This window comes from Cucurbita moschata, unplaced genomic scaffold (assembly GCF_002738365.1).
Source record: "Cucurbita moschata cultivar Rifu unplaced genomic scaffold, Cmos_1.0 Cmo_Scf00001, whole genome shotgun sequence".
In the NCBI taxonomy this organism is placed as follows: Eukaryota; Viridiplantae; Streptophyta; class Magnoliopsida; order Cucurbitales; family Cucurbitaceae; genus Cucurbita; species Cucurbita moschata.
The window spans coordinates 3,388,347-3,413,118 of NW_019268517.1; the positions used below are offsets into that span (position 1 = coordinate 3,388,347).

General features: G+C 37.1%; 3 protein-coding genes across 5 annotated transcripts; all 3 read left to right on the top strand.

Annotated features, from left to right (window-relative positions):
* Positions 1-917: 917 nt before the first annotated feature.
* Positions 918-8,658, top strand: LOC111449210 (NADPH-dependent pterin aldehyde reductase-like; the record flags this gene model as incomplete). Its single annotated transcript, XM_023089015.1, has 7 exons — positions 918-1,091; positions 1,170-1,239; positions 1,318-1,511; positions 2,568-2,740; positions 2,825-2,898; positions 3,352-3,509; positions 8,502-8,658. Coding segments are annotated over 5 exons (684 nt in total), but the record flags the coding sequence as incomplete, so codon positions are not given.
* LOC111449127 (NADPH-dependent pterin aldehyde reductase-like) lies at positions 5,598-14,032 on the top strand. Of its 3 annotated transcripts, none has more exons than XM_023089009.1 (6): positions 5,598-5,885; positions 5,964-6,033; positions 6,112-6,305; positions 7,495-7,667; positions 7,761-7,834; positions 13,946-14,032. In XM_023089009.1, exons 1-5 carry the CDS (start codon positions 5,673-5,675, stop codon positions 7,831-7,833), a joined length of 723 nt encoding a protein of 240 aa, XP_022944777.1. In that variant the 5' UTR covers positions 5,598-5,672; the 3' UTR covers position 7,834; positions 13,946-14,032. The 3 variants fall into 3 exon arrangements, with proteins under 3 accessions (XP_022944777.1, XP_022944778.1, XP_022944776.1); XM_023089010.1 differs by having other exon boundaries at positions 13,932-13,950; XM_023089008.1 differs by lacking the exon at positions 13,946-14,032 and adding an exon at positions 8,352-8,564 and having other exon boundaries at positions 5,599-5,885.
* LOC111449178 (NADPH-dependent pterin aldehyde reductase-like) lies at positions 12,763-14,830 on the top strand. Its single transcript, XM_023089012.1, has 6 exons — positions 12,763-12,990; positions 13,069-13,138; positions 13,217-13,410; positions 13,932-14,104; positions 14,189-14,262; positions 14,820-14,830. Exons 1-5 carry the CDS (start codon positions 12,778-12,780, stop codon positions 14,259-14,261), a joined length of 723 nt encoding a protein of 240 aa, XP_022944780.1. The 5' UTR covers positions 12,763-12,777; the 3' UTR covers position 14,262; positions 14,820-14,830.
* Positions 14,831-24,772: the final 9,942 nt, after the last annotated feature.

Consider the following 24,772-nt stretch of genomic DNA (forward strand, 5'->3'; position numbering starts at 1 on the left):
CAAAAAAAAAAAAAAAAAAGTAAGACTTATAGAACAATCATGAAAATTAGGTTCCACAGTCATGAACAATGTGGAGAGAAATACTATGATCCAACCCTACCCCATAGTCAGGCTTAGAGGTTACGTTAATAAATTCACCTAGTAGGTTCATATGTATGTGCGTGAATTGCATGTAGAAGTATTGTGATGTCCCACATTGGTTGGGGAGGAGAACAAATCACCATTTATAAGAGTGTGGAAACCTTCCCCTAGCAGACGCGTTTTAAAAGCCTTGAGAGGAAGCTCGAAAGAGAAAGCCCAAAGAAGACAATATCTGCTAGCGGTGGATCTAAGTTGTTACAAATGGTATCAGAGCCAGACATCGGACGATGTGCTAGCCTTCTCGCTGTTCCTCGAAGGGGGGTAGACACGAGGCGGTGTGCTAGTAAGAGCCAGGCATCGGACGATGTGCCAGGCTTCTCGCTGTTCCCCAAAGGGGGGTAGACATGAGGCGGTGTGGCAGTAAGGATGCTGGGCCACAAAGGGTGGTGGATTTGGGGGCGGTCCCACATCGATTGGAGGAAGAAAAGAGTGCCAGCGAGGACGTTTTAAACCCTCGAGGGGAAGCTCGAAAGGGAAAGCCCAAAAAAGACAATATCTACTAGCGGTGGATCTGGGTCGTTACAAGTATTATGAAGTTAAGGTCCCCTAATCTAAGTTGTATAGAGAAGCACCCTTAAATAATAATAATAATAATAATAATTAAAAAAAAAAAAATCTCATGAAACAATCATCACAATTAGGTCCCACTAGTAACGAATGTTTTAAGTATAAAATTACTATACATCAAACTTTACTAAAAAAGATCCGATCGCTTCACCATCTCGGAGGAACAAATATGGACAAAGGCGACGAATTTCAATCCCTCACAATTCTGATCACAGGGGGTGGGCAGAGGGTTAGGGCGAGCTTTAGCGCTATCATTGGCAAAGCGGGGCCACACTGTCATTGGCTGCGCTCGTTCTCCCAACGCCCTCCACTCTCTTCAAAAGGAACTCGCCGCACTCTCCCCTTCCTCTTCTCACACCCACTTACTCCGAATCACCGACGTGGTTGGTTTCCTTTTCCTTTTCATTTGTTTTCATAAACCCACGTTTTATTTCACCTTCAAAATTGTACTCTTTTTGTAGGCCTCAAATAGTAGCGTCGAGGAGCTATTTAAGGCTGTCTTGGAAAGAGATCTGGTTCCTGATATCCTTGGTATTCCATGTTCTTCTTTTTCAAAGGGACTTTGATACTTCATTCCCATTTTTAAGTAAAAATCTGTTCTCGTTTCAGTAAACAACGCCGGTGTGATTAATGGAAAGTCCAAGTTTTGGGAGATTCCTGAAGATGGGTTTGATTGTGTGATTGATACGAATGTAAAAGGGACAGCAAACGTTCTTCGTCATTTCATTCCTCTTATGATCCAAGGAGGAAAAGGAATTATTGTCAACTTCTCTTCAATGTGGGGAAGAAATGGTGCTTCCATGGTAGGTACCCAAAATTTTGAACTTTTTGAGAAGTATAAAATGGGTTTAAAGCCAAGTTTATGCTCTTGTAAGTAGTTTTGTGAGCTAATAAATTTGAGCCGGTAGAACAAGTTATTAACTCATATAAGAGAATAACTTTAGGAGAATTATTAATAGACTTAGTAGAATAAGTTAGACTTATACCATAATTTCAAGAGAATTGTTAGTAGAATTAGTATAATAAATTACTAACTTATACGTAACTTTGAGAAAATTGTTAGTAGACTTAGTAGAAGAAGTTACTCTTTGTTAGTAGACTTAGTAGAAGGAGTTACTAACTTATACACTAACTTTAGGAGAATTGTTAGTAGAATGAGTAGAAGGAGTTACTAACTTATAGAGCAACTTTAGGAAAATTGTCAGTAGACTTAGTAGAATAAGTTACTCACGTATGGAGTAACCTTAGTAGAATTGTCGTAGACTTAGTAAAAGAAGTTACTAACTTATACCGTAACTTTAGGAGAATTGTTAGTAGAAGAAGTTACTCACGTATGGAGTAACCTTAGTAGAATTGTCAGGAGACTTAGTAGAAGGAGTTACTAACTTATAACTTTAGGAGAATTGTTAGTAGGCTTAGTAGGAGGAGTTACTAACTCATAGAGTAACTTTAGGAGAATCGTTAGTAGACTTAGTAGAACAAGTTACTCACTTATGGAGTAACTTAGTAGAATTGTCATTTGACTTAGTAGAATAAGTTACTAACTTATGGAGCAACTACAGTCGAATAATTACCAAATTGTGGACCAAGTTTTGTTTTTAATTAGGAAGATTGTTACTGGTTAAGTTTTGTGCTTTAATTAGGGAAATTGGTACGGGTTCTTAACTTGAGGAAGCTAGTTATTGCTTTCTTTGCCCTAAATATTTATGAGATGTATGCTTTCTTTATCACAATAACAACGAGAATTAAAAAGCCAATTGCTTAAGGTTTCTTTGTTCCAAAAGCTCGCTCCCCTCAAGTTCTCTTCCTGCTTCTTTTATTTGCTTCGACATATTTTGATCGTGGGCCATATCCTACAGTTTTCTCCATATAGTGCCTCTAACTGGGCAATTGAGGGCTTGACCAAATCCATAGCTTTGGAGCTGCCTAAAGGAATGGCTATTATAGCACTTGATCCTGGCATTGTGAACACAGACATGCTTGCCTTTTGCTTTGGCGATTCAGCAGCTGACTACCAAAATCCTGAAGAATGGTAACATATCAGTTCTTCACTCCTTGTTCTTGAAAAATTATTGTGTTCTATGTCTAAGTGCTTAGATGTTGATGAATGTATCAGGGTAGTAAAGGCGAGCACAATGATCCTTAGTTTTACATCTGAAGATAATGGAGCGTCTCTCACAGTTGAATGAGGTAAACTATAGCATGTGTTACGACTCGAAATTTTCTACTTAGTTTAAGGTCGCCACTATATACATATCATGAACATTGAATGCGGAAATACTTCATTTAAACTTTCATAAAAGATTACCTTCATCTTAAAATACAGCCATGAACTCATGTACTTTGAAAATATCTTTAAAAACGACACAACAAAAGACTTAAATTAAAAACATCATATTCTAGCCTAAGTCTAAAAAAATAAATACAACTACTCAATGTCGTCGTCAGCCGTACAAGAAAGTCTTGCCTTAACCTGAAATAGAGGTAGCACGTGACTTGAGTATTTAAAAAAATACTCATTAAGTGATCCCACTATTAAGGTTAAATGTAAGAACACTGGACCTATCAACATAGATTATAACATGGAATATAGTTTAGAAGATAGATTTAAAAGTGATGGTGGATTGTTTTTTTCAAGTGCAGGTGGAGCTTGAGTGATGAGGAAGAATGTGCATAAATAAAGATTTCTTAAACAACATTATTGCCAAATTTTATAGATTATATTTCTAAATGGTATTCGATTATGATTGTTACGTTAATATGATTATGTTTGTGCCATGTGAGACACCATCACATACCATGTATTAAAAACATGAATGAAATACATAAGAAATTTATGTCATGATAAGTATGAAAGTAGTATTATGTGTATCATCTCATTGAACTACATTTTTAATATGGGACCTCATACATGTAGTATGTAATGTGATTATGAATTACTTCTCCAACAAATTATTATACGTTCCTTTCCTTTCCATTAGTTTCGACATTGTGAGCATGCTAGCCCATCATTAGGCCTAGGGGTACATTAAGGAGTCTATCTAGTTGGTTCATGTACACATGCTTGATCCGTGTGTAGAGAAGTACTATGTGTCTTGGTCGTGATTTTCGACCGTGCAACATTATGATCTTGACATGCTCATGACAAGCCTTAAGGAGAATTTATGCCCCATTCACATTCTTTGACCGTCTTTGTGGCTTCGAGAACCTCTCCTTTGCCAACCTAACACAACTCGTGCAGAATCCAAGCTTGTTTGGCCATAGAGGCCATCTGTGCGTGCATGTTTAATCGTTTGTGACTCTAGTCGACTTGCCTTTACATTAGGCCAAGACATACGGCTCGACCTTGCCTCTACTCTAAGCCAATATCTCTCATGTGCAACTTCGCATCTCAATCATCATCTTGGTTCCCTATAACATGACCCATGCATTGTGATGTCATCCCATATCTCGGGACAACTCGACCCTCTTGGCTTGCTCAAACATGTTTATAGAACTAACCCATGTGTCGTTCATCTCATTGGGATATCTCGAACATCCATCCATTCTGGTTCTCATAGGGACTTGAACCCTTCCGTATCCATGTCATGTCATTTACGGACTCTGTACCAAATAGTGAGTGCATATACTAAACTCTCACACATGAGTTGGAGTGCAATGTCGGCACACCCGTGATGTTTGACACTGTACTTAAAAGACTCATTTCTAAGGAAGACGCCTGAGACGCTTGTCTCGCAATGCCCACCCACACTGTGATACATGCATGTGCCACATGGCCTAAGGGTGGTAGAGAACTAACACCATGCCTCTCCTATAGTACATTTTGAGGCATTCCTATTCTTTTTGAAGTAGACATGATTTTGGTTAGCGGTCATACAAGCCTGTGAAGCGTCCAGAGTAAGACTTCATTGATGTAAGACTTCATTTATACCACAATGGATTCAAGCTACTCCAAAGTAAGACTTCATGTGCTCTCATGTAGTTAAAAATTTTGAGTGGATAATTTAAATCTAGATTTATGGTGTTTCATTAATGTATTTTCGATTTTAAGACATTATATATTACCTTTACATAGTAGTTACAACTTTTGAAATGCCTTATAGAAAGTCAATAGTTTAATTTTGAGACTATATAAAATGAAAAGAGCATGTGTTTGCGATTCTATATAGTTTAAGTTTCATGTCTAGAATCATCCAAACATGTAATAACCCAAGTTAACTACTAGCAAATATTGTCTTTTTTGGACTTTCCCTTCAAAGAGGTTTCCACGCCCTTACAATGAATGTTTATTTCCCATCTCCAACCGATGTGGGATCTCACAATCCACTCCTCTTTGGTGCCCAACGTCTTCGTTGACACACCTAGTGAGTTCATGTGCACGTGCGTGAACCGTGTGTAAAAGAGTATCATGAAGTTTAGATCCCACCAGTCATGAGCCGTGTGTAAAGAAGTACCTAAAAAAAATAAAAAATAAAATAAAGCTCATGGAATAGTCATGAAAATTAGGTCTTACCTGTCATGAATCATGTGTAGAGAAACATTATGATCCAACCCTATCCCATAGTCAAGCCTAGGGGTTCATTAATAAACCTACCTAGTGGGTTCATATGCTCATGCGTGAACCATGTGTAAAAAAGTATTATGAAGTTTTGTCCCACCAATCATAAGGCGTGTGTATAGAAGTACAAAAGTAAAGCTCATGAAACAGTCATGAAAGTTAGGTCTCCACAAATCATGAAGTTTATGTCCTACTTGTCATGAGCAGAGAAATAAATAATGTCCCACGAATCAGGATACATTGTTTCACTTTGACTTCCATGATACAACAGTGTCTGTCTACGTGGTCATAACACAGCCTCTAACCCCAACATCTCACAACCTTATCAATAACAACAAAACACCTCCAAATCTCATCTTTTCAGATAAAAAAAATCGGATCGCTTCACCATCTCGGAGGAACAAATATGGACAAAGGCGACGAATTTCAACCCCTCACAATTCTGATCACAGGAGTGAGCAGAGGGTTAGGGCGAGCCTTAGCGCTATCATTGGCAAAGCGCGGCCACACTATCATTGGCTGCTCTCGTACTCCCAACGCTCTCCACTCTCTTCAAAAGGAACTCGCCGCCATCTCCCCTTCCTCTTCTCACACCCACTTACTCCAAATCACCGACGTGGTTGGTTTCCTTTTCCTTTTCATTTGTTTCCATAAACCCACGTTTTATTTCACCTTCAAAATTGTACTCTTTTTGTAGGCCTCAAATAGTAGCGTTGAGGAGCTATTTAAGGCTGTCTTGGAAAGAGATCTGGTTCCTGATATCCTTGGTATTCCATGTTCTTCTTTTTCAAAGGGACTTTGATACTTCATTCCCATATTTAAGTACAAATCTATTCTTGTTTCAGTAAACAACGCAGCTGTGATTAATGAAAACTCCAAGTTTTGGGAGATTCCTGAAGATGTGTTTGATTCTGTGATTGATACGAATGTAAAAGGGACAGCCAATGTTCTTCGGCATTTCATTCCTCTGATGACCCAAGGAGGAAAAGGAATTATTGTTAACTTCTCTTCGATGTGGGGAAGAAAGGGTGCTCCCATGGTAGGTACCCAAAATTTGTAGCTTTTTGAGAAGTATAAAATGGGTTTGAAGTTAATAAATTTGAGCTATTAGAACAAGTTACTAAGAATTATTATTTGACTTAAAGTTTCTAACTTATAACTTTAGTACAATTATTAGTATACTTAGTAAAACAAGTTATAACTGAGAATTATTAAGAACAAGTTACTAAAACAAGTAACTCCCTTTTATATAGTAACTTTTAAGAGAATTGTTAGTAGACTGTGTAGACCAAGTTACTAATTTATAACGTAACTTTAGGAGAATTGTTAGTAGACTTAGGAGAATAAGTTTAGGAGAATTGTTCGTAGACTTAGTAGAACAAGTTACTAACTTATACAGTAAATTTAGGAGAATTATTGGTAGACTTAGTAGAACACGTTACTAACTTATATAGTAACTTTTAAGAAAATTGTTAGTAGACTTAGTAGAACAAGTTACTAACGTATAAAGTAACTTTAGCAAAATTGTTCGTAGACTTGGTAGAACAAGTTACTAACTTATACAGTAAATTTAGGAGAACTATTGGTAGACTTAGTAGAACACGTTACTAACTTATATAGTAGCTTTTAAGAGAATTGTTAGTAGACTTAGTAGAGCAAGTTACTAACTCATAAAGTAAATTTAGGAGAATTGTTAGTAGACTTAATAGGATAAGTTACTAACTCATAAAGTAAATTTAGGAGAATTATTAATAGACTTACTAGAACAAGTTACTAATTCATAAGTAACTTTTGGAGAATTCTTAGTAGATTTAGTAGAACAAGTTATTAACTTATAAAGTAACATTAGGAGAATTTTTAGTAGACTTAGTAGAACAAATTACTAACTTAGGGAGTAACCTTGCAAGAATTGTCAATAGATTTAGTACAATAAGTTATTAACTTAGGGAGCAACTATAGGAGAATTGGTAGTAGTTGAATGTTTGTGGCAAGTTTTGTGCTTCAATTAGGAAGATCGTTACTGGTTCTTAACTTGAGGAGAAAGTTTAGTAAGCTAGTTACTGCCTTCACCGCTGTAATGAGGTGTATGCTCTTTTTATCACAACAAAGAGAATTAAAAAGCTAAGTGCTTAAGGTTTCTTTGTTCCAAAAGCTCACTTCTCTTAAGTTGTTCTTCGTGCTTTTTTTATTTGCTTTGACATATTTTGATCATGAGCCATATCCAACAGTTTTCTCCGTATTGTGCCTCTAAATGGGCAATTGAGGGCTTGACCAAATCCATAGCTTTGGAGCTGCCTAAAGGAATGGCTATTATAGCACTTGATCCTGGTGTTGTGAACACAGACATGCTTGCTATTAGCTTTGGCGATTCAGCACCTGACTACCAAAATCCTCAACAATGGTAACATATCAATTCTTCACTACTTCTTGTTCTTGTTCTTGAAAAATTATTGTGGTCTATGTCTAAGTGCTTAGATGTTGATGAATGTATCAGGGTAGTAAAGGCGAGCACAATGATCCTTAGTTTTACGTCTGAAGATAATGGAGCGTCTCTCACTGTTGAATGAGGTAAATTATAGCATGTGTAACGACCTAATTTTTTTTACTTAATTTAAGGTCGTAACTGTATACATATCATGAACGTTGAATGCGGAAATACTTCATTTAAACTTTTCTAAAAGATCACCTTTATCTTAAAACATAATCATGGACTTACGTGTTTTGCAAATACCTCTAAAAACGACACAACAAAAGACTAAATAAAATAATTAAACGTTTAAATTAAAAACATTCTATTCTAGCTAAGTCTAAGAAAATAAATACATCTACTCTATGCATGTGCCATGGTCTTGAGTTATGATGGCGTCATCCGCCATACATGAATGTCTTGCCTTAACTTGAAATAGAGATAGCACGTGACCTGAGTATTTAAAGAAATACTTAGTAAGTGACCCTACTATTAGGAGTTAAATGCAAAAACATGCTAATGCAATGACAGAACTGATACATGATAAGTAGATACGTAGCATGGAATATTGGAAGATAGATTTAGAAGTGATGGTGGATTGTTTTCTTCAAAGTGCAGGTGGAGCTTATGAACTTCTGTTTTGAGGAAGAATGTGCAGAAATAAAGAATTTCTTAAAGAACATTATTGCCAAATTTTATAGATTATATTTGATTAGGATTGCTATGTTAATATGATTATGTTTGTTGTGAGACACCATCATGTACGAGGTATTAAAAATATGAATAAAATACCATGAATATATATGTACGTCTCATAAGAAATTTATGTCATGATAAGTATGAAAGTAGTATTATGTGTATCATCTCATTGAACTACATTTTTAATATGGGACCTCATACATGTAGTATGTAATGTGATTATGAATTACTTCTCCAACAAATTATTATACGTTCTTTTCCTTTCCATTAGTTTCGACATTGTGATCATGCTAGCCCATCATTAGGCCTAGGGAGTACGTTAAGGAGTCTATCTAGTTGGTTCATGTTCACATACTTGATCCGTGTGTAGAGAAGTACTAAGTGTCATGGTTGTATATTTTCAACCGTGCAACATTATGATGTTGACATGCTCATGACAAGCCTTAAGGAGAACTTATGCCTCATTCACATTCTTCGACCTTCTTTGTGGCTTCGTTGAACCTTAGGCAAGGTTCTCTTTTGCCAACCAAACACAACTCGTGCAGAATCCAAGCTTCTTAGGCTACACATACCATCTGTGCGAGCATGTTCAATCGTTTATGACTCTAGTTGACTTGCCCTTACACTAGGCTAAGTCATTCGGCTCAACCTTGCCTCTACTCTAAGCCAATATCTCTCGTGTGCAACGTCATCTCAGTCATCATCTTGGTTCCCAACAACATGACCCATGCATTGTGATGTCATCCCATATCTCGGGACAACTCGACCCTCTTGCCTTGCTCAAACATGTTTACAGAACTAAGCCATGTGTCGTTCATCTCATTGGGATATCTTAAACATCCATCCATTCTGGTTCTCATCACCCTCCCGTATCCATGTCATGTCATTTACGGACTCTGTACCAAATAGTGAGTGCATATACTAACCTCCAACACATGAGCTGGAGTGCAATGTCGGCACACCCGTGATGTTTGACACTGTACTTGAAAGACTCATTTCTAAGGAAGATGCCTGCGACGCTTGTCTCACAATGCTCACCTATATTGTGACACACGCATGTGCCACATGGCCTAAGGGTGGTGGAGAACTGACACCATGCCTCCCCTATAGTACATTTGGAGGCATTCCTAATTTTTTTTTGAAGTAGACGTGATTTGGTAAGCAACCAACTTGTAGGCTCTTGTCGGACTTAATCCTATTCTCGGAACCTTAGGCTATGTACTCGGAGCTGTCTCTAACAAAATCTACTGCGGTCTCTAGAGAGACCCTAATGGATTCTCATTGACTTGGATTTTCCATACCTATCTACCTACTGAGCACAAAATCAGAAGATTTCCCCTAGTGGTGCCTGACATCAACTACCTGTTCCTGAGAATCAGTAACTACCTATCACTACGCCTCGTCGGGCTGGGTCAGTAAACTACCTGTCTTACACCCTTATCGAGTTTAAATCTTTAAAGGTCATGACTCTCTCCACTAAGCACCCCTGACGTGGTACAATAGTAGTATACTCACTATGGTCACCCATATCCACTGTAGGGGACAACTAAAAGTCAGTAACTCATAATCTATGAAATTCATAATTCACGCTATCTAGCACATAGCAAATGGTCCAACTCACAGATGGGCAATAATGGACTATCCAAACCCCAAATCAATGCAGAACAAAGTATCAAGGCACACCTCATACTCATCATGCAAATCAAGAAATAACAATCTACCTCGACATCCTAGGAAGCACATAAACCCAAACGCCTATCAGAGAATTTCACATTTATGTATGCGGAAGCTATATAATCCTAACTAGAATTAATGTTTAATCATACACGTTATCGAAGCACAGCACACATGAAACTAATGTTAACCAACTCCTAAGTATGATACTAGATTGTTGTCCATACTCCAACCGACTCCTACCGACATTTCTTAGAAACTTGCTCCATGCGATTACTTACTTGTTGTAGACTTCCCGAGTTTGTTTCGGGTCTTCAAGAATTTTCAATTCCTTTGAAATCCTCAATTAGGTCTTACATTAAGAAAAGATATCACAACCATAGAAATTTGAGGTGGAAATCAAGTCCAAATGGTGCAATTTGCGAGAATTGGGTCTCTAGATCTTGGGTCACGCTTACCTTCAAATCGAGTTTGGGTAGTGGGTCGGAGTCAACTAAATGGGTCGGGTCGGGCCAATTTTGCTTTCGGGTGACTAGGCGGGTAGGGTCGGTGCGGGTTGGCAGGTCGGTTCGGTCCAACGAGTCAGTTTGGTCCAACGGTTGGTCAATCCAGCAGGTCAGCTCCTTCCTCCTCGCGACTCTCCTCCTCTTCTTCGTCACTTGTCAACGTTTCTTCTTCCCTCTTCTTCGACCCTTACCCATCTGATTTTGTTTATGAGCAATTGTCGTTCCCTGCAAGCTTATGGCCTCGCGTTTCTACCCGACGTGCACCGTGGTGGCGATGATGGATTCTTAACTGTTGAGATATAATATTTGGAGAAGATATTATTTATGAAATATATATTAGATATTATATCTTAATATTCTTTCCTTTATGATTTGATTTGTAGTGCATTTTATTTTATTCTCCGTATTTAATTAGTTTATATTTTCCTTATTAGTAGGTATTAGTTGCTAGCTTGTATCCTGTTTAAAGTTGATGAATATCAATGAGAATACACACATTCGATTCCAATTTTATTTCTACTTCTCATTCTTAGCATTAACGTTGCTCTTCGTTGGTAATTTCTTGTCTGGACTCCAATAAAACACTTGACTTTTACCTCCCTTCGTTCGAACCCCATCCCTGAATTAAACATCTTGGTCTCTCACCAACGGAAATTAAGAGGACATTGGAGTAGGTGGTCAGCCTCCTTTCTATTCCTTTGTCATTATGTTTATTATTATTATTATTATTATTACTATTTTCTTTTCTCTTTTCCTAAAATGTTGGTACAACTCACTTTTTCCTCCTTTGTTGACCGCTATAGGAGTTATTACAATCTGAGCATAGCGGAGTTATTACAATCTGAGCATAGCGGAGTTATTACAATCTGAGCTTATGCTAGCTCATAAGTAGGTCTAGGGGTACATTAATAAACTCACCTAGTGAGTTCATGTATACATGCGTGAACGGTATAAAAGAGTATCATGAAGTTTAGGTCCCCTAGTCATAAGTGTGCGTAGAGAAGTACCCTACAAAAAAAAAAAAAAAAAAAAAAAAAAAAAAAAAAAAAAAAAAAAAAAAAAAAAAAAAAAAAAAAAAAAAAAAAAAAAAAAAAAAAAAAAAAACTCACGAAACAATCATGAAAATTAGGTTCTACAATCATAAACCATGGGTAGAGAAATACTATGATCCAACCCTACCCCATATTCAGTCCCAGAGGTTCGTTAATAAACCCACCTTATGAGTTCATGTGCACGGATGTGAACTATACGTAAAAGAGTATCATGAAGTTTAGGTCCCCAATCATAAGCGTGTGTGAAGTAGTACCCTACAAAAAAAAAAAAAAAAAAAAAAAATAGGGCTCACAAAAGAGTCATGATCATTAGGTCCCACCAGTCATAAATCTTAGATAGACAAGTATTATACATCAAACCTTACTAAAAAAATATCCAAATAACAGTCATAAATTTTAGGTCCCGCCGTCATTGAAACTTTTAAAACTCTAAAGTAATCACAGTCATAAATATTAAGTCCCATCGTCATTGAAACTTTTAAAACTCTTAAAGTAATCGCAGTCATAAATATTAGGTCCAACTCATAAACTTTTAAAACTCTAAAGTAATCACCGTCATAAATATTAAGTCTCACCGTCATTGAAATTTTTAAAACTTTAAAGTAATCACAGTCATAAATATTAAGTTCCACCGTCGTTAAAACTTTTAAAACTCTTAAAGTAATCACAGCCATAAATATTAGGTCCAACCCGTAAAAGTTTAAAGTAATCACAGTCATAAATATTAAGTCCCACGGTCATTGAAACTTTTAAAGCTCTAAAGTAATCACAGTCATAGATATTAGGTCCCACCGTAAATTTTTAAAACTCTAAAGTAATCACAGTCATAAATATTAAGTCCCACTGTCATTGAAATTTTTAAAACTCTAAAGTAATCACAGTCGTAATCCCACCACTGTCATTGAAACTTTTAAAACTCTAAAGTAATCATGGTCATAAATATTAGGTCTCACCCGTCCTTAAAACTTTTAAAACTTTTAAAACTATAAAGGTCATAACACAGCTCTAACCCCAACTTCTCACAACCTTGTCAACATAAACAACAAAACTCTTCCAAATATCATCTTTTCAGATCAAAAAATCCGATCGCTTCACCATCTGGGGGGAACAAATATGGACAAACGCGACGAATTTCAACCCCTCACAATTCTGATCACAGGAGTGAGCAGAGGGTTGGGGCGAGCTCTAGCGCTATCATTGGCAAAGCGGGGCCACACTATCATTGGCTGCGCTCGTACTCCCAACGCCCTCCACTCTCTTCGAAAGGAACTCGCCGCACTCTCCCCTTCCTCTTTTCACACCCACTTACTCCAAATCACCGACGTGGTTGGTTTCCTTTTCCTTTACATTTGTTTCCATAAACCCACGTTTTATTTCACCTTCAAAATTGGACTCTTTTTGTAGGCCTCAAATGGTAGCGTTGAGGAGCTATTTAAGGCTGTCTTGGAAAGAGATCTTGTTCCTGATATCCTTGGTATTCCATGCTCTTCCATATCAAAGGGACTTTGATAATTCATTCCCATATTTAAGTAAAAATCTGTTCTTGTTTCAGTAAACAACGCCGGTGTGATTAATGAAAAGTCCAAGTTTTGGGAGATTCCTGAAGATGGGTTTGATTGTGTGATTGATACGAATGTAAAAGGGACAGCCAATGTTCTTCGGCATTTCATTCCTCTTATGATCCAAGGAGGAAAAGGAATTATTGTTAACTTCTATTCAATGTGGGGAAGAGATGGTGCTCCCATGGTAGGTACCCAAAATTTGTAGCTTTTTGAGAAGTAAAAATGGGTTTAAAGCCAAGTTTATGCTGATCCAAGTAGTTTTGTGAGCGAGTAGAACAAGTTATGAACTCATTCACTAACTTTAGGAGAATGGCTAGTGGCTTAGTAACACAAGTTACTAACTTATCGAGCAACTTTAGGAGAACGGTTAGTAGACTTAATAGAACAAGTTACTGGAGCAACTTTAATAGAATTGTTAGTAGACTTAGTAGAACAAATTACGTACTTATACCGTACCTTTAGGAGAATTGTTAGTAGACTTAGTAGAATAAGTTACTCATGGAGTAACCTTAAGAGAATTGTCAATAGACTTAGTAGAATAAGTTACTAACTTATACCGTATGCTCTTTTTACAACACCAACAAAGAGAATTAAAAAACTAAGTGCTTAAGGTTTCTTTGTTCCAAAAGCTCGCTCCCCTCAAGTTCTTCTTCCTGCTTCTTTTATTTGCTTCGACATATTTTGATCGTGGGTCATATCCTACAGTTTTCTCCATATAGTGCCTCTAACTGGGCAATTGAGGGCTTGACCAAATCCATAGCTTTGGAGCTGCCTAAAGGAATGGCTATTATAGCACTTGATCCTGGCATTGTGAACACAGACATGCTTGCCTTTTGCTTTGGCGATTCAGCAGCTGACTACCAAAATCCTGAAGAATGGTAACATATCAGTTCTTCACTCCTTGTTCTTGAAAAATTATTGTGTTCTATGTCTAAGTGCTTAGATGTTGATGAATGTATCAGGGTAGTAAAGGCGAGCACAATGATCCTTAGTTTTACATTTGAAGATAATGGAGCGTCTCTCACTGTTGAATGAGGTAAACTATAGCATGTGTAACGACCCAAAATTTTCTATTTAGTTTAAGGTCGCCACTATATACATATCATGAACATTGAATGCGGAAATACTTCATTTAAACTTTCATAAAAGATCACCTTCATCTTAAAACACAACTATGGACTTATGTGTTTTGAAAAATCCTTTAAAAACGACACAACGAAAGACTAAATAAATTAATTAAATGTTTAAATTAAAAACATCTTATTATAACCTAAGTCTAAGAAAATAAATACGTCTATCCTATGCATGTGTCATGGTCTCGAGTTGCGATGTCATTGTCGGCCGACATTCACGACTACCCTATACATGTGTCATGGTCTCGAGTTGCGATGTCGTTGTCGGCTATACATGAATGTCTTGCCTTATCTTGAAATAGAGGTAGTACGTGGTTTGAGTATTTAAAAAAATACTCAATAAGTGACTCTACTATTAGAGTTAAATGCAAGAACATACGAATGCAATGATGAGATTATCTGAATATTGATATAGTTTGGAAGATAGATTTAGAAGTGATGGTGGATTGTTTTCTTCAAGTGCAGGTGGAGCTTGAGTGATGAACTTCTCATGAGGATGAGTTTGCAGGAATAAAGATTTCTTAAAGAACATTATTGCCAAATTTTATAGATTATATTTCTAAATGGTATTCTTAATAAGTTTGTGAAACATATACTTTGATTATGATTGTATGATTATCATGACACCGTTGTGTCGTGTAGGATATATTAAAAACATGAATGAAACACTATGAATATATATGTACGTTTCATAAGACATTTATGTCATGATAAGTAGGAAAGTAGCATTATCTGTATTATCTCATTGAACTACATTTTTAATGTAGGACCTTGTACATGTTGTATGTTATGTGATTATGAATTACTTCTCCAACAAATTATTATACATTCCTTTCCTTTCCATTAGTTTCGATATTGTGAGCATGCCAGCCCATCATTAGGCCTAGGTGGTACATTAAGGAGTCTATCTAATTGGTTCATGTGCACATGCTTGATTCGTGTGTAGAGAAGTACTATGTGTCATGGTCGTACATTTTCAACCGTGCAAACATTATGATCTCGACTTGTTCATGATAAACCTTAAGGAGAACTTACGCCCCATTCACATTCTTCAACTGTCTTCGTGGTTTTGTTGAAACTTAGGCAAGGTTCTCCTTTGCTAACCAAATACAACTCGTGCAGAATCCAAGCTTGTTTGGCCACAGAGGCCATCTGTGCGTGCATGTTCAATCGTTTGTGACTCTAGTTGACTTGCCCTTACACTAGGCCAAGTCATTCGACTTGACCTTGCCTCTACTCTAAGCCAATATCTCTTGTGTGCAACGTCGCATCTCAGTCATTATCTTGGTTCCCAACAACATGGACCATGCATTGTGATGTCATCTCATATCTTGGGACAACTCGATCCTCTTGGCTTGCTCAAACATATTTACAGAACTAACCCATGTGTCGTTCATCTCATTAGGATATCACGAACATCCATCCATTCTGGTTCTCATCGGGACTTGAACCCTCCCGTGTCCATGTCATGTCATTTATGGACTCTGTACCAAATAGTGAGTGCATATACTAACCTCCGACACATGAGCTGGAGTGCAATGTCGGCACGTCTGTGATGTTTGACACTACTTGAAAGACCCATTTCAAAGGAAGACGCTTGAGACGCTTGTCTCGTAATGCTCACTCACACTGTGACACACGCATGTGCCACATGGCCTAAGGGTGGTTGACTCGTAATGCTCACTCACACTGTGACACACGCATGTGCCACATGGCCTAAGGGTGGTTGAGAACTGACACCATGCCGAAGAGGTATAGTACATTTTGAGTAATTCCTAATCTTTTTGAAGTAGACGTAATTTTGGTTAGCGGTCATACAATCCTGTGGAGCGTCCATAGTAAGACTTCATTTATTCTCATGTGGTTAAAAATTTTGAGTGATAATTAAAATGTGAATGTTTGCTGAATCACCACACCTAAATGGGGGTGAGAGTTCTCTTATTTATAATCATTTTCAGGATACAGAAATATGGTAAATTACAAATATTATGGAAATAGTAATAAAAGGAAAGAATAATAAATGAATGAAATATATTTGCCTTTAATAAGAGGGCAAATATGGTAACCCGTAATGTAAGGCAAATATCTAGATATTTGCCTTATAGTGAATGGTCAACTATCCTTAACACCCCCCCGCAAGCTGAGCGTCGGATTTGAACGAACGTAAAGCTTGGATCTGAAAAATTCAAAGAGAGGTCGAGAAATACTCTTTGTGAAGATGTCAGCAACTTGGAGATGAGAGGGTACATATTGTGTGCGAAGTTTGCCAGCGATAACAAGTTCTCGAAGGAAATGATAATCTAGTTCAACATGTTTGGCCCGCTTGTGAGAAACGGGATTAGAGCTCAAAAAAATAGCACTTTTGTTATCACATAAGAGTAAGGGCTGCTTTGAAATAGGGACCTTGAGGTCATGCAAAAGATGCGTAACCCAAAGAAGTTCAGCAGCGGTTGTGGCAAGAGCACGATACTCAGATTCACAGCTGGAGCGTGAGACAGTAGGTTGCTTTTTGGCACTCCAAGAAACGAGATTGTTACCAAGATAAATAGAATAGCCGGATGTAGAACGACGAGTATCGGGACAACCAGCCCAGTCAGCATCCGAATAAGCGACTAGCGTACTAGGAACAGTGGATGGACGAAAGGTAAGACCAAAGTGGAGTGTTCCTTTGACATAGCGAAGAATACGTTTGACAGCAAGAAAGTGATCTGCAGTAGGGGCATGCAAGAATTGACTGACAGAATTGACAGCATAGGCAATATCTGGACGCGTAATAGTCAAGTACTGAAGGGCGCCAACAAGAGATCTGTAGAGAGTAGGATCAGAGAAAGGAGAACCATCAGCAGTCAGGTGTTGAGAAACAACCATGGGAGTGTGAACTGGTTTGCTATCGAGCAACTGAGCACGAGTAAGAATATCTCGAGCATATTTTAACTGACTAATAAAGAGACCATCAGGAGTGGGTGAAGCTTCAAGACCAAGAAAGTAACTGAGAGAACCCAAATCTTTGGTAGCAAACTCAGAATGAAGCTTGCGAGTAAAGCTGTCAATAAGAGATGAGTTGTTGCCAGTAACAATAATGTCATCAACATAAAGAAGCAAATAGATAATGTTAGATTGCTGATGAAAGACAAAAAGGGACGTGTCAGCGCGACTGCAAGAAAACCCAAGTGTGAGAAGAAATGAGCTAAAACGCTGAAACCAAGCAGGAGGAGCTTGCTTTAAACCATAGAGGGCTTTCTTTAATAGACAAACATGAGTGGGAAATCGAGGATCAATATACCCAGGAGGTTGTTCCATATGAACACGTTCAATAAGAGTTCCATTGAGAAAAGCATTCTTGACATCAAGTTGTCGAAGAGGCCATTTATTTGTGACTGCAATAGAAAGCACAACACGGACAGTGGTAGCTTTGACAACCGGACTGAAAGTGTCAGTGTAGTCAAGACCAGGAACCTGAGTATAACCTTTGGCAACAAGACGAGCCTTGAAACGTTCGACAGATCCATCAGGCAAATATTTAATACGAAACACCCATTTAGAGCCCACGATGTTGGTGTTGGCAGGGCGAGGAACCAAAGTCCAAGTATCATTTTGTTGTAATGCTCGAATTTCTTCATCCATGGCAGCCACCCAAGCAGGATTCTTAGCCGCAGATTTGAATCCTTTTGGCTCAGTGGATGCAAGAAGAGCAGAAAGAAGTCCAGATGAGCCCAAAATACCAAGATTTGCTGGATGACGAGTCTTGAATATACCAGCTTTAGCTCGTGTGATCATAGGATGAGTGCCCAAAGAAGAGAAATCAACAGGAGGTTCAATAGAGGTCGAATTAGAAGTCGAGGGTGGCAAAGTGGAACCTGCAAGAGAAGTATCAACCTGCACAGACTCATCTACAAGGTCAGAACAAATATCACACGGGGATGAACTGGATCGAGGAGTTTGCGGTGATGAAGTGGTAGGGGGGGATGAATCAATATGATGAAAATGTGGTTCTAAGAAATTTGAAATAGGAATAGAGTAAAGAGGTTGGGTCTGGGAGCTAGGGATAGTAGGAAAATGGGTTTCATCAAATTGAGCATGACAGGTGATATATAGCTTAGTGGTGGCGGGATCAAGACAGCGGAACCCTTTATGGGCAAGACTATAACCCAAAAAAATACAAGGAATGCTGCGGGGAGAAAGCTTGTTAGGCATATAATCACGCAAATAAGGATAAACACGACAACCAAAGGGATGAAAATTGTCATAATGTGGAGTGTAGCCATAAAGGAGTTCAAAGGGTGACTTACCTCCAAGAAGTGGAGTAGGCAACCGGTTGATAATATAAGCTGCAGTGCTGAAGGCGTCAACCCAAAAACGAGAAGAAATTATGTCAACCCAAACACCATAAATATATTTCTCTGCTTTTATTTCAGCCCTTAGAAACAAAGGTTTTTTTTGCTAAGAGCATATGTGTTTTATTTTAGCATAGTAGTTAATTATGTCATACGGTATAAAAGTTACAACTCTTGAAATGCATTATAGAAAGTCAATAGTTTAATTTTGAGATTATATAAAATGAAAAGAGCATATGTGTTTTATTTTAGCTTAGAGGTCAACTGTTTTTTTGCGATTCTATATAGTTTAAGTTACATGTTTAGAATCATTCAAACATGTAATAACCCAAGCTAACTACTAGCAAATATTGTCCTTCTTGGACTTCCCTTCAAGGTTTTAAAACGCATCTATTAGGGAGAGATTTCCACACCCTTACAATGAATGTTTATTTCTCTTCTCCAACCGATGTGGGATCTCAAAATCGATCCCACTCCCCTTAGGTGCCCAACGTTTTTGTTGACACACTACTTAGTGTCTGACTCTGATACCATTTGTAATAGTTCAAGCTCACCGCTAGCAAATATTGTACTTTTCGGGCTTTCTCTTCAATGTTTTAAAACGTGTCTACCAGAAAAAGGTTTCCATACCCCTTTACAAGGAATACTTCGTTCCCCTCTCCAACCAATGTGTGAGCAACCGATGTGGGATCTCACAAAGCATAACTCAATCCATCGTACTAGTAGAGTGATTCAAATCTCAAGCAAGTTTTAACATGAGGCCATTGTACTCTTTAGTACAATTCAAATGCACGCTGCATCATATTAAGTCTCGTTGCAGTAATGCCTCACCTATAGCTATACTAGTCTGCTATCACTGCCAAGGCCAATTGTTACATTAACATGAACTAAAAAAGAAGCATTTGGGAAATAATATCATCACTTGTTACATATAGAGAGTCTCGTAGTTTATTCCCAATGAAACATATGATAATCTCATTCTTTTTCTAGCTTTAGCATGTGTTTGATTCCATCTCTCCCACATTTCGGTTGAGTAAAGAGGTATCAAAACAGATAGAAATAGATAAAATAGATCCAAGGGAAAGGTTTATTGTTGAAAGAGATAGGAATAGATAAAATAGATCCAAGCTGAAGGTTTATTATTGTTTTCTGAAGGTTTATAGACGGTACCAGAAATAGTAAACTATGAAAATCTAGATAAATTCAAATCTACTCACAAATCTCCTAAAATATTAGTTTGAATACTTTAAATCATATCTCCATTTTCAATACTTTCAATCATATTTCAACTATTTGAATCATATTTCAACACTACCCCTTGATTCAAAGTTGCAGATGTCAAATAATTATCTGAAGTAGTGGAACTTTTCTTTTGACAAGACTATGTCTGCTTTTAATCCGTATAATGTTTGTCTCAATTTGTATACCTTTATTTCTTTATCTTTCTTTATGGTGTTACATAAACCTCTTTTTGTAAATTTCCATCAAACTGATAGACAGCCACTGCAATGGGTTGCATGTCCCATGTAAATCTCCATAGAACTTTTCGTTTGGTAAGTCAACTATATCCCATGTTCCATTTTTATCAATGGACTGCATCTCTTCTACCATGCCTTTCTCAATGAACTGCATCTCTTTTACCATGACTTTCTTCCATTCTTCTTTTTCAGCTGCTTCTTCATAATTCAGGGTCTTTTACCATGGCTTTCTTCCACTCTTCTTTTTCAGCTATTTTTTCATAACTCATAGGGTTTGAAACAGTAAGAGCAAATTGACATGATGCATATATGTCAGCTAAAAATTTATACTTCTTTGGAGATGTCTCATCCGAAAATTCTTCAAGAGAGGAGTGCAATTTAGTAATGCTGAAGAGGATGAATTCGACAGATTTTGTGTTGTAGAGTGGAGGCACTAGGAGATGTACTGGAGTTGACCCTTGTCTCTATATTTGTAGAAACTTAACTGTAATTTTTTTTTTGTATCATTATCTAATAATTTTATTTTTACTATGACTGGTTTTGACTTTCACAGTGTCTTTTTTTCTCAACATGCATTTATTTTATATTTCCAAGTTGCACCTTAATTCTTTGCATATCATCAAGCTCTTAGAATAAAGATTTGATGTCTATCATATGGTTCGAGCATCCGCTATCAACAAACCATAAGTCACCTTCTTTTGGATTAATATGAATACACGCCATAAAAAACTTTTCTTCTTCTTTTTCTACTGCAAAATTAATTTGTTGATTTTTACACCAACAATCAGCTTTTGTGTGCCCATACCATCTGCAATTGTAATATTGTATGACATTCCTTTGTTCATTGAATTGTCTTTGTCCATCATTTCTCCATCTACCCCTGTTACCGCGATTACCATGGAAGCTGCGAAATCCTCCTCTTCCACGACTTCTAACTGCTAAATGAATATTTTCTCTTTCGTTGCCTTCGTTATTGGTTGTCTCCTTCACTTATAGTGCATTTTCTTCATACTTTTCTAGTGATCTATTGATTCTTGACTCATGAGCTTGAAACGAGACCATCAGTTCATCAACAGAGAGTATGGATAGATCCTTACCTCTTCAATAGCAGTCACCACATGGACAAACTTTGGAGTTAAGTTTCTCAACACCTTTGCAACAATTGTTTCATTTGAAATTTTCTCTGCATAAGTACGCATCTGACTGACTATTGCCATTGCTCTTGACAAGAAGTCAGCAATTGATTCGCCATTCGTTATGAGCAGAGTTTCAAAATCACGTCTTAAAGATTGCAATTTCACTGTTATGACTTTTGAATCTCCTAAAAATCCCTTCGGTAGAATTGACCATGCCTGCTTTGATGTGGTTGTTGTTGCAATTCATGAAAAAATAGTCTCATGAATTGCTTGCTGAATAATGGATAGAGCGTTAGCATCATTTTTCTTGGTTTCTCTTAGTCTCTCATTTTCTTCTATTGTGGGTTCTAATATATCAACGAACCCGTGCTTCACCAAGTTCCATAGCTACTGTGATCTGAGCAAGGTCTTCATGATGCTCCACCACTCATATTTCTTATCATTAAAAATTGGTAACATCAGTCCGAAGAAAGAAAAACCAACTACTGACATCTTCGTTTTGGAAAGAAAAAAAAAAAATCATTCACTCTCGTGTTGACAAGAACTTGGCTCTGATACCAAATTTGTTGGTGAGAGGGGTATCGAAAGAGATAGGAATTAGATAAAATAGATGAAAGCTGCAGTGTTATATTATTATTTTCTCACTCAATGCTTAAAGAGTTACATGCTTATACTCTGGACTAGAAATAATAAATTATTCGGACGAGAAATAGTAAATTATTCCAGTATTTATAGGCTTATACTGGACTAGAAATAGTAAATTATGGAAATCTAGACTAGTCACGGTCTCTTCAAATCTTGGTAGTTTGAATACTTTAAATCATAACTAAGCTATTTTAAATTATATCTCCATTTTGAATACTTTGAATCATATATCAACTACTTTGAATCATATTTCAACATTTCTCAGTTTCAGGTCTCTGCAGCTGAACAAATGCACAGTACTCGACTCATCTTTCATGAACGCCAAAACTGCAACTCCGACCGCTTTGCCTAAAAACACACCGATAAACAAACAACGTCATAAGGGCAATCTATAAGGACGACGCATGAGTTATGGCAGTAACCGAAAATGTTGAGATATATTATTTATGGAATATATCTTAGATATTATATCTTAATATTCTTCCATTTATGATTAGATTTATAGTATATTTTATTTTATTCTAGTATTTAATTATTTTATATTTTCCTCATTTGTATAACTTGTATCCTATTTAAAGGATATCAATATCAATGATAATACACACCTTCCCAATTATATTTTCTATCTCATTCTTAACAGAAAATACTACTTACCATGTGTGACAAGTAGCAAGTTCTCCGTCGGGTATTTATCAGAAAGCGTATGGAATAGTTGGATGTACCGACGATGAGTAACTGTTGCTGATCCTTCCCATGGAAGCATCTGAAGTTTTCGAGAAACATTGTTTACTTAAACGGGTTGAAGCTTCGTTTGATAACGATTTTGTTTACGTACCTCTTTATAGACACGTTCTATAGAATGGTCAACCGTCCCGACGGGTAAAATGGCTTCAAGCTGAGGGATATTGAAATCCCAGTTCCTATCCTTTGGTTCAACATTAGGCCGATTGCTTCATTGGTTAGCATCTCACACAGTCCATACTCTATTGAAACCTACAGTGATATCCCAACTCAAAATTCAGCATTTGAATGATGAACTGTACAAAAAGAAACTTGTGCAAAATCTGAAATCAACTTTGAAGTATACTTTTCAGCTCAAGACTTGTTCTAATGTTCATATCATTTATAAGACAAAATGAAAGCAAACTTCTCGTAAAAGTGAAGTGTGAGATCCTACAACGGTTGGGGAGAAGAACGAAGCATCATTTATAAGGGTGTGGAAAACTCTAGTCCCTAGCAGATGTTTTAAAACCGGGAGGAAAAACCCGAAATGAAAAGCCCAAAAAGAACAATATCTACTAACGGTGGGCTATATCTACTTTAATAGGTTAAGTGTAACCGTCCAAACCCAATATTAAGGGTATCAATTAAGGGTATCATGGAATAATGATACATGCCGAATTTGAAGGTCATAGAGCATATTTAGGGAATAGGAATAATGATACATGCTGAGTTTGATAATGATACATGCGAGTTTGAAGGTCATAGAACATATTTAGGGAATAAAGGTCATAGAGCATATTTAGGGAATAGGAATAATGATACATGCTGAGTTTGAAGGTCATAGAGCATATTTAGGGAATAAACCAATGTTAAGAGTGAAAATTATGAAAAACGAGTTGTTAATGTTGTATGTTGTATGATTATAGATTACTTATCTAGCATGTTGTGTACGAATGCACACCACAATATTATTTTCATTTTTTTTTTTTGTTGATTTTTGGTCGTGTGAACGTATGCTAGCTCATAATCAGGCTTAGGGGTACACTAATAAACCCATCTAGTGGGTTCATGCCCACGTGCGTAAACCGTGTGTAAAAGAGTATCATGAAGTTTAGGTCTTACCCGTCATGAGTTGTGCGTAAAAAAGTACCCTACAAAAAAAAGAAGAAAAAAAGTAAAGTTCATGGAACGGTCATGAAAATTAGGTCTGAACTGTCATGAACCATGGGTAGAGAAACATTATGATCCAACCCTATCCCATAGTCAGTCCTAGGGGTTCATTAATAAACATATCTAGTGGGTTCATGTGCACGTGCATGAACCTTGTGTAAAAAAGTATTATGAAGTTTATGTCCCACCAGTCATAAGGCGTGTGTATAGAAGTACCCTACAATCCCTACAAAAAAAAGTAGGGTTCATGAAAATTAGATCTCACCGATCATGAATCATGTATAGAGAAATACTATGATCCAACCCTACCCCATAGTCAGGCCAAAGGTTATTTTAATAAACTCACCCAACCCTACCCCATAGTCAGGCCAAAGGGTATTTCAATAAACTCACCCAGTAAGTTCATGTGCACGTGCATGAACTTACTGGGTGAGTTTATTGAAATACGTGCATGAACCATATATAAAAGATTATCACGAAGTTTATGTCTTACTCGTCATGAGCTATGTGTAGATAAGTACCCTACCAAAAAAAAAAAAGAAAAAAAAAAGAGTAGGGTTCATGCACCCGTCATGAAAACTAGGTTTCACAAATCATAAATCATATAGAGATACTATAATCCAACTTTACCCCATAGTCAATCGCAGAGGTACGTTAATACACTCATCTAGTAGGTTCATGTATATGTGCGGGAATGGCATGTAGAAGAGTATCATGAAGCTTAGGTCCCCTAGTCACAAGCGTGTGTAGAGAGTACCCTACAAAAAAAAAAAAAAAAAAAAAAAAAAAAAAAAAAAATCATGTAAAAAAAAAAAAANTAAGTTGCACCCTCGTGGATCTTATCTAGACAAATACTACATTCCAATCTTACTTGAAAAAAAGAATAAAATCCAAATAACCGTCATAAAAAACTAGGTCCCACTAGTG